The sequence below is a fragment of the Cryptomeria japonica genome, chromosome 4, assembly GCF_030272615.1.
Source record: "Cryptomeria japonica chromosome 4, Sugi_1.0, whole genome shotgun sequence".
Lineage (NCBI taxonomy): Eukaryota > Viridiplantae > Streptophyta > Pinopsida > Cupressales > Cupressaceae > Cryptomeria > Cryptomeria japonica.
Genome location: NC_081408.1, coordinates 125,353,666 through 125,364,232, shown reverse-complemented (window position 1 = coordinate 125,364,232; position 10,567 = coordinate 125,353,666). Strand labels below are relative to the sequence as shown.

Here is a 10,567-nt window from a genome sequence, read left to right as displayed (position 1 = left end):
TCAGCACACACAACTTTTCAAATTTATTGAAAAATATATATTCATGAAAAAAAGTAAAAAATATATACATGCACTATAGTTTCAAGTTATCAATATACACAAAAAAATTGATTAAAAAAATGTAAAATTTACTAATTAAAGTGTGGTGGCTTGTGTAACTTCAATTTCAACATTTTATCAGCGACTAAATTATTGTGTTTACTTTATAAAAAACTACATTCAAATAATTTTTTATAATTTTGTTAAAATTACAAACATAAAATAGACAAAAGAATATAAATTTTATTAGTTTACATCATTCCAAAATTCAAAACATATATTTCAATTTCTATTGATTTACTTTAAAAATTTGAATCAACATCGACCATTTCCTTTATAAAAGTGTGACACAGCTTTGTACTTTTACCTTTCTAACATAAATTGGCTGCTAGTATAGATCACACACTTGTAAACAAACACATCCTTCTTTATCACCAACATTTATGGGCCAACATGTCCTCTCAACAAGCGACACCTTTGGTTAACTCTTGACGGGGTTATTTCTCAACTCTTGGATCATCAGCTCATCATAGGATGAGACTTTAATTCTATTAGGAATTCGTTAGATAAAAGGGGGGGCATTATCAGGCTAGGCAAATCTCAACAAGATTTTAACAACTGGATTGATAGGAATGGGCTTTTAGACATTGATTATGGAGACAATTCTTTTACATGGACAAATAGGAGAAAAGTTTTTAGCAACATTTCAAAAAAAATTGATAGATTCTTTTGGTTGAGCGATCTGAGTTCCTTCCCTTTCTCTTTGGAGTGCTTGGTCCTAGCTTGCTCAGGGTCAGATCACTTTCCCATTATTTTAGCCCTTCAAGGGGTCTCAGATAACTCAAAATCTCCCTTCAGATTCGAGAATATGTGGATGAAAGATCCAAACTTCCTAAGCTTGATAGAATCCTGGTGGAAAGAAGAAACATTTGAAGGCTCCAAACTTTACTGCTTCATTTCAAAGCTAAAGTATGTCAAGCAGAAGTTGTTGCAATGCAACTCCCTGCACTTTAAAAACATCTTCTCTAGTAAAAAATCTTTAGAGGACAGGTTGACTGATTTAAATGCAAAAATCATCTCTGAAGGCATGGATCAAGATACCTTTGATCAAGAAAAGAGGTTTCTCATGGAGTATGAGGATATTCTATGTAAAGAATAAATTTTCTAGAAGTAGAAGAGAAAATTGGCTTCAGATGGGTGATAAAAATACCAATTTCTTCCATAATGTGACGAAGATTCGCAGAAGCATGAATAGGATCTCAAAGTTGGATTTGAATCAGAACCAATCTATAGTGGACCCTGGAGGGATTAAGAGAGAAATAGCCTTATATTACTCAAAGCTACTAAACAATGAAGATGGTTCCCATAGCAGAGAGCAGAAATACTTCCTGGCCTTGATTCCAAAGATCATTTCAAATGAACAAAATATGAAGCTTAATGAGAGATTCTTATTGGAGGAAGTAACTCACGCACTCAATCAGCTCCCTTCGGGTAAGGCTCCTGGTCCAGATGGCTTCCCTATAGAATTTTTCAAGAAATGCTGACAAATTTTTGGACAAGACTTAGTTGAGGCTCTGGAATTGGCAAGAAGATCAGGCAATCTGCTTAAAGAAATCAACAATACGTTTGTAGCCCTTATTCCAAAAAAGGAGAAAGCTTCTAAACTAGGGGATTTCAGGCCTATTTCACTCTACAAACTAGTTTACAAAATTCTCTCAAAGGTTATGACAAACAAAATGAAACCCCTTATGGCTTGCAATATATCAAAAGAACAGACGAGATTTGTCCCTGGCTGCTCAATTCTAGATGGCGTCATTGTTGCCCAAGAAGCTATCCACACTCTCCAAAACACAAAGAGACCAGGCATGATTGTCGAATTGGATATTTAAAAGGCTTATGATAATGTGAATTGGTGGTTCTTATGCAAAATTATATAGGCTTTTGGTTTTGATAAAAAATGGATTAATTAGATCTTTGAATGCATTTCCACGCCCAAATTCTCAATCTTAGTAAACGAGAAGCCAATTGGTTTTTTCTCTTCATCAAGGGGCATCTGACAAGGAGATCCAATTCCCCCATTTCTTTACATCATCATGGCTGAAGCTCTAGGGAGGGATATCAAATCAAAAGAATCTAACAATCTCTTGGATGGAGTGAAAATAACTAATAACTTTGTAGTCACTCATCAAAACTTTGCAGATGATAACCTCTTGCTGGGTGCAACTAAGATCAAGGAAGCAACCCAACAGAAAATGCTTTTGGAAACTTATGGGAAGGCCTCAGGTCAGATTATCAACAAAGAGAAATAAAAAAATTTCTTCTTGTCCACCCCAACCCCCTTAGAGGTAAAGATCCAAAGAATCTTGAACTATAAAATAGGCAATCTTCCTTGTATTCACCCGGGAATTCCAATTGACAGAGGATTAAGGAAATAAAAAATTTGGGATCCTCTAAAGATAAAGATGGATCAAAATATCAACTCTTGGAAAGGGAAATGGCTTTCATGGGCTGGTAGACTGGAAATGCTCCAAGCAGTTATTTCTGCACTCCCCATCTACCTTTTATCCTATTTATCCCTCACTGTTGGTGCATATTCCTTGATCATAAAAAATATGAGAAATTTATTTTGGCAAAACACTAAAGAAAAACAGAAAATTGCTCTAATTGCTTGGGAAAAAATCATCAAACCCAAGTCCATGGGGGGTCTAGGAATCAAAAACCTTCATTTGTAGAACAACGCCTTGGGAGAAAGACTAGTATTGAAGATCATTATAGACCCCAAAGCAATATGGGTGAGGATGATGACAAAAAAATACCTTATAGATGGAGAACCCTAGAACCTCCTAAGATCTAATTCCCATCCAAAGGGATCTAGGATCTGGAATTTCATTGTCACATGCAAAAATTTAATTGCAAACTCCATGTCTTGGGACATCCATGATGGATCTTCTAGCATCTTCTGGGAAGATTCATGGGGAGGATACCTAAGCATTGACAAATCCCTCAATATTCCAATAGCTAAGCAATGGCTCCAACAACATTGGGGACCTCGAGTTAGTGATTACTTGGTTTTGGATGAGGTTGTTAGCATGCAAGGTTGGAGCTAGAAGCAACTGGAGGGATTGCTTATTCCTATTGATAAAATTAACCAGCTATCCAATCTCATTAAAGCAAGAAATATAAATCCCAGAAGAGGAAAAGATTATCTAATATGGGCTTTTTCCAAAACAGGGCAATATAATGCTAAAGATGGTTATAGGGTTCTATCAAACTTTGGGAATCAAGAGGAACAAGTTATCCCACAAAAACTCTTTTGGAGCAACAAGAATATCCCAAAGGCAGGTATTTTTGCATGGATGACGTTCAAAAAGAAGATCCTCACAGCAGAAAGATTCACTAAAATGGGCTATGAAGGGCCCTCAAGATGCATCTTGGTCAAAGCTCAAGCATAAACAATGGATCATCTCCTTTTAAACTGCCCATTTGCTTCAAAATGTTGGCGATGACTATGTGCAAAACTTGGTTGGATAACAACTCTTTCTAATGATATAGTCACACTCTTTCAATGTTGGCCATTACCTCCAAGGAAAGCACCTTAAGTCAGATCTTGGAAATATTTCCTTCTTTCCTTGTTTGGGAAATTTGGAAAGAAAGGAATCAAAGACTTTTTAATGACAAAGCAAGAAGATTTGAATCAGTCTTATCCTCAATTGAATCATCAATTGTCGAGACAATAAACTGCAAACTAGCCTTTTCAACAGACTAGCAAAATGTTCTCTTCTTGGGATGATAGTATGAGAAACAATTGGCATGGAATCAAGATTCCTCCTACCTTTGGGAAAAAATCTAGCGCAAGAACGAATGCTATATGGTCTCCTCCAAAGCAAGGTTAGTTCAAGTTAAAATTTGATGGAGCCTCCAAAGGAAACCCAGGTGCTTTAGGTATAAGATATGTGATTAGAGATCATATAGGAACAATAATTGGCAAGATGGCCATGCCACTGCCACCAGATAACAATAATATAGCAGAGTTCAAATCCTTGCATCTAGGCTTAATTGATTGTCACAAACATGGGATCAAAAACCTCATAGTTGAGGGATCTACTCAGAGATAGCAATTAATGCAATTAAACCAAGAAGAATCCCAAACTAACGACTACAGGCAATACAAGAGAGCATTATAGAAATCTTGATCAAGCTAGAACAATATGAGGCTAAACATGTCTACAAAGAGGCTAACATAGAAGCATATTCTCTCTCAAAAACTACAGCAAAAGGCATTTCTCTACATTGGTGGGAGGATGACAACAATAATCATGGTTTAGGTTATTGAGAGTAAATTATCACTTCTTAAGGAGTGGAATTTTGTTTTCACATGTTAAAAATGCTTCGTTACAATGCTACTACACAAGTTTACGGTCTCAACGACTTTCTTTTCAAATTCAAATCCTTTCCGCCAACTTTTTCCTAAGCGAGCTTGCCATGTCACTTATGACTTCATTTTGAGTTGGCCTTTCTAAAATAAAAATATTTCACACTTCTATCTCGAAAAGACAGCCTGCGGATCACTGTCATTGCAAGTACGAAGCATGCGTTGTCCATTGGTACAAGCTCATAATTTCCAGCCTCAAGATTTGGCACGATGAAAGACAAATATTCCTTGCCACCTTTGTAGATGATTTTAATGCAAGACATTTTGCATTAAATGCACTTTGAGACAACGCTTCATAGATTTTATTTGTCTTTCTTCTTAAGATTATCAATCTGCTTTCTTTCTACAACCCTCATCACAGAAGCCTAAGCTAGCTTACAAAATCTAAGCGATGTCTGGGGAGGATCCTTTTGGGTTTATTATGAGTGTTTTCCCCAGACCAATTTCATGCTTTGGAGCGGATACCCTCGTCTCACTCTTTGCCTCAACCCACCAAGTTTCTTTCAGACAAATCATGGACCTGAGATTAAAGAGGCTCCTCTTAGTTCCAAAGCCAACAATTATCCTGGCCGTTAAGCTTATTCTAGGGAGCGGGCATATTAGCAGAGATGAATACCCTCAAGACAATACAAATATTTTATCTCGGTTTGTTGCCTCCCTAATGGATCTCAAGCTCGGAAAACAGAGAGTCTGGAACCTTACTAGATAACTCTTCCCATGAGACATCCTTCTTGAATTGCAAGAAATTATAAACAAAGCTCGATATGACTCTGGTGCTCCACGTTCGAGTGAGAGAATTCTATTCAATGTTCTGGGAGAGCTGATAAATTTTTATCCTTTTCTGCTAGACCTGACGGGAAAGGACCTTAAAAAACACAGATCCTTTGCCGCCATGGCCCTAAGGTTTCTGAAATGGAGGTTTCTAGGTGACAATCCGGAGGACACGGGTAGAGAAGAATAATTCTTGAGCTTTGCTAGACTCAATGGTGTTCTACCATCCAAAACAAAAGCGGAGGATTCCCATGCGGAGAAGAGGAGGCAAAGTTGTGGACAAGGGACCAGTTGTGCTACTGGAAGAGGAAGGGGTCGACCTCCATGAAGGGGACATGGAAGAGGTCGTGCTTCAATGCCTCCTCTCATACCTCGAGGAGAGGATTATACAGATAGGTTTTAGCTAGTCTGTTTGTTTTATAGGCCCGTTACATAGCACATAGTTGGCTCTTCATTTGCTTTTCTCTGTTTAATCTAAATCTTCTAAATGAAACTCTAACGATGAATCAGAATTACAAATTTTGTTAAAGCTTTTATAGTTTTCATCTGAGAAGGATAAATGTTTTGTAATCAGCAGTTAAGCCTGCTCTGAGTTTAGATAAACTCAGGGCTATGAATGTGGTTTTTCCTTCTGTGCATGCTCATGGACATAATTTTATATCCATAGTTTTTGCGCCCTACTGGGTCATTGTTGAAATCTGTGGTTTCTTTTGTAAATTTTGTTTAAAATCAATATAATATCCCGACTCTGCCTATTATCGACCCCCAAAAAAAAAACGGAAACAAAGAGAAAATTAAATTTTAATAAATTGGCAGGAATTAATAAGAAAACTTCATCTAAAAAATAATAATTCTTTATCAAAACCAAATTTAAAATGAAGAGGACAAAGAGCATGAAGAATAATTACAATTACAATTACAATTACAATTACAATAATTGTAAGAATGAAGAGGACAAAGAGAGCCAATCTGAGATCTTTTATTATAGTCATTTTACAAAAAAAACTCTTTCAAAAAAGATCTACATTGTATTAGTTTACATCATTTCAAAACTCAAAACGTAAATGTTACTAACAAGTCAAGTTAAAAAGTTAGATTGATCATTTACATTATATAAGTGAGACATGACTTTGAACTTCCACCCTATTACTAACGTTGAAAAGCCTCAAACTATGACTAAGACAATTAGTATATATTGGATTGGAAGTATAACAATATCTTTCTCATTTTCAGACATGTCTAAAAATTTAAACCTATACATGCAACTAAGCTAGTATTTACAAATTTAAACTTGGACAGTACAAACTTTTGAAAATTGGATACAATGACTCACCTAGATCTATAAGCTACATTAAAAATGGCATTATGGATAGAGGAGTTTGCTAGACCAAGAATATTTTCCTGTTTAGTCAAACTTTTGGATATAAATTCAATGATTTTTTACATGATTGAAGATATCAATCAATCATGCAAAATGCCTAGGAGGATGATATCCAAATATCAATGTTCTTACGATGATACAATCCATAATGAGGCTCTCTTCCTCAACCACTAGATGTGTGCATAGAGAGAAACACTAGGGGTACAAAATTATATTTGAATTTTGAAATTTAAGTCAATTACCACAAATCATGGAACTAAACAAGGTCAATGCCATGGCTATGAATCTAGACCTATGTGATGGATGAATAAAAGAAAGATTAAAATCACACCTTAAGAGTTATTACATATGAGTTCAAGTTGAAATCAAATTATATACCATCTTCGATAGAAAATATATCATTTTACAAACTATTCATTACATTAAAGATAAACAAATCACAATAAATCTATAAGAAAAAAAAAACTGAAATATACCATTATTACTAGATTTAAATATAAGTTCCACATTCTCTATTTTTCATTAGAAACAAATACATTTATTCTGTCTAGCATTGCACACTTTGCATGATATTTGTGGCAAACCAATAAGCTCTCCTCAGTGGAGATTAACTCTACTACAATAAAATTGTAGTATTGCTCACATCAATGAAATGAACGATAAACTCACTTATTCATTATACAATACCATCTCTTGATTCCAAGCTAACCTTGAGGCCATGTTTCATGAAGAGAGTAAGTCCAAACTTAGGCTTCACCTTGTGACCAGGATCAACCTTCACTTTATAACGAGAAAGAATATTTGCAGCCATAAACTTCATGTTGACATAAGCAATATCTCTTCCTAAGCACAGCCTAGGACCAGCATTAAACACAGGAAACTTATAATCCCACTCTTTCATACAAACTCCCTCTTTGTCAATCCATCTTTCAGGCTTGAATTCCAAGGCATCCTTCCCCCAAAGGCTCTCCATTCTATTTGTAGCATAGATAAAATACAGAAGCTTTGAGCCTTTCTTAACATGTGTTCCATCAGGCAAAATGCTGTCTTCTATAGCTTGTCTGTAACTTATGGGGACAGGAGGATAAAGCCTTAGGGTTTCAGATACTGCTGCCTGCAAATAGTTCATGCATCTCAATTCTTCTAAACCAAACAAATCCATCTTATCATAAGAAATATTGTTGTTGTTGTTATTCAACTGTTTTGAGCTCAGTATCTGGGTGATTTCAGAGATTATCTTTTGCTCTACATTTGGGTGCCTGCTCAGAAGCCAGAAGAACCAGCAAAGAGATAAAGCAGAAGTATCTCTACCAGCAAGAAACATGCTCATAGTTAAATCCTGCAAACCATTAGAAGACAGTGGTTAATAATGAAGTTTAGCATTGGCATATTTCAAAACTGTCGTAACATTTTAGAAAAAAATTATATTGAAGATTAATATGTAACTTATTTTCAGCAGCTTCAAGTAATGTTCCTGACATAATCCATAATTCACTTTGTGGGGACTGGAGAAGGGAAAACATTTTTTAAGATTATTTATTTATGGGGGAAGTGGACTGTCTAATTATTGTCGTATTGAAGAAGATTTGAAGTAAGCACCATCTAAATGTTTACAATATGAATTTTGCCATTAAACAAAGTGTCTTTTGTTTATTTTAAGGAGGTTTTTTAAAAAAATAGAATAGTTTTTTGAAGTTAAATGATTCTTTGAATTTGATAAAAAAACTTTCAACAACAACAAAAATAAAGCATTTTAAAATGTCATTTAAAGTATACATGACTATCCTTTTTTAAGTTAGATAGTAAATATGAATATCTGAAAAGGCTCGAATTCTTTTACAACATTTGAATAGAATCATCAATAAAGCTTAACAAATAACATAAAAACTACAAATATAGAGAAATATAAGTGTTTGTAGACAACAAGACCCAAACCAGTAACAAAAAGCACTACACAAACATCCTAAATCAATTAAAAAACAAAAACAAAATATATTTTAGAGAAGAAGAAAGAACTATCGATATTTCACAGAGTCTCACTCCTCAATTGAAAATTTAAAATAATCATCAACAAATCCATAACTATATCACCATATAAAAACTTGATAAACATAACACTTTAATTATTTTTGATAATTTCTTACAATCAAATTAATACTTAAACTATAACAAATCTATTATTAAAAAACAAATTAAATTTATAACTTTTAACATTGGATAAAAGAGAGACTAGATTTTTAATCAACCAATGCAATTATCATATTAAATAAAAAAATTATCATTATTAATAAAAATTAAAAAAACAAAACAAAAATAACTTAAAATCTATAGTCTATTGACTTGATAAACACCTTAGCAAAAGATCTGTAACAAATGATAAACAATACTTCTCTTCCATTGTCAAAGGTGATCTGACATTTTAAAGATTAATATAATTTTAAAACTTCGTACCTTGAAGATAAGGTGTTTATAAGTAAGATTGCCTGTGTTTTATCTGGAAATCTAATTCTTAAATAGAAGATAAAATCCTCCTAAACTCAAATTTTAACTCTTTGATAGCAGAAATATTCCCTTTGCACAAAACCAACTACACAATCCTTAAAGTTTAAGAACTGAGAATTCAGTTCTTTGATAGCAGATATATTCCCTTCCCACAAAAACCAACTACATAATCATTACAGTTAAGAACTGATAATTCAAACATGGGAAAAGGTGTATTCTTCTTTAAATTTGTTTCATACCTGCAGCAATTTTTCAGGAGGGGAACGCCCTTCTTCTTCCTCCAACTTGATAAAGCTTGACAAAATGTCACCTTGAAGTGTTTCTCCTCCTGACTTGAGCTCCTCAATTCTACTCTTCACCATCTCTGATGCAAATTCACATATCACTGCTTGAGCTCTCCTCAGCTTTTTCTCAGACCCTACATTCAAAAATCTCATAAATCTCCATAAAAATGGAGGAAAAATGAGCCTATAAGTGCATGCTTCTATAGCTTCATCAAAGGCCATGGCAAATGGGACATCAAGAAGAGGACCAGAGCTTAAACATCCGGGATCTTTACCCAATATGGTCATACAGATTACATCAAAATTGAATCTAAGAAAAATATCTTGCAGATCAAACAATGATTTCTTGTCTTTTGCTTCTTGAAGAACTGGTATGATTTTTTCCTGCAGTGACTTTTGCAACAAAATTATATTCCTGTCTCTGAAACTGCTGCTGCTTATGGCTATTCCCACTGCTTTTCTTTGTCTCCTCCATAAGTCATGGTCTGCTGTGAACAAACCATCACCAAATATTTCAAAGAAAACACCCTTGAAATAGGGACCCCTTGGGAAATTGGGGAAATCATTCTTCAGAATGTGCTCTAGATTAAGAGGACTTGAGGTGACTACCTCAAAGAGATCCCTTGATATCCAAGGGCCTCTAAATTTGAAGGTGCCACCATTTTCTATGACTACTTTGGTTGCATAGTCATAGACATTGGTTATGTTCCATAGCAGGGATGGCATCATGCCTAGCAGAGGCCAATTTAGAGGTAGGCTACTCTTTGATTTCAGACAATGCCATGTTATGATGCTTACTAATGCTAGCATGGTGGATGCCACTGGAATGATGTAAAGATCCATGGTTTGAATTGCTCAATACCTTGGTACCTTCTGAACTATGTGGGAATCTTGAAAATAAGATTTCAACTAAGCAAGTATAAAACAATTCTTGAATCACAATAATGGATTACGGAGCGTGATCCAAAACGTTGATGCAAAAAAATCTCACACAGTTGAATCCAAAAACAGTATTCATTAAGTATAAAACAAATATAAGGAACAAAAGCTTTTCTTGTTGTAACAACAACCTCAAGCCAAACTCTAGTGGGCTGACAGCTCCAAACTACTTTAAAGCAGTTTAACCTCCAAATGCTAAAATAAAAAAGAAATGATACA

The 10,567-nt window shown here is 34.7% G+C and overlaps 1 protein-coding gene across 1 annotated transcript; it reads right to left on the bottom strand.

Moving 5' to 3' along the window:
- Positions 1 to 7,299: 7,299 nt before the first annotated feature.
- On the bottom strand, positions 7,300 to 10,252 carry LOC131074155 (cytochrome P450 86B1). Its single transcript, XM_058010725.2, has 2 exons — positions 9,365 to 10,252; positions 7,300 to 7,962 (listed from the first exon to the last, which is right to left on the bottom strand). Exons 1-2 carry the CDS (start codon positions 10,250 to 10,252, stop codon positions 7,300 to 7,302), a joined length of 1,551 nt encoding a protein of 516 aa, XP_057866708.2.
- Positions 10,253 to 10,567: the final 315 nt, after the last annotated feature.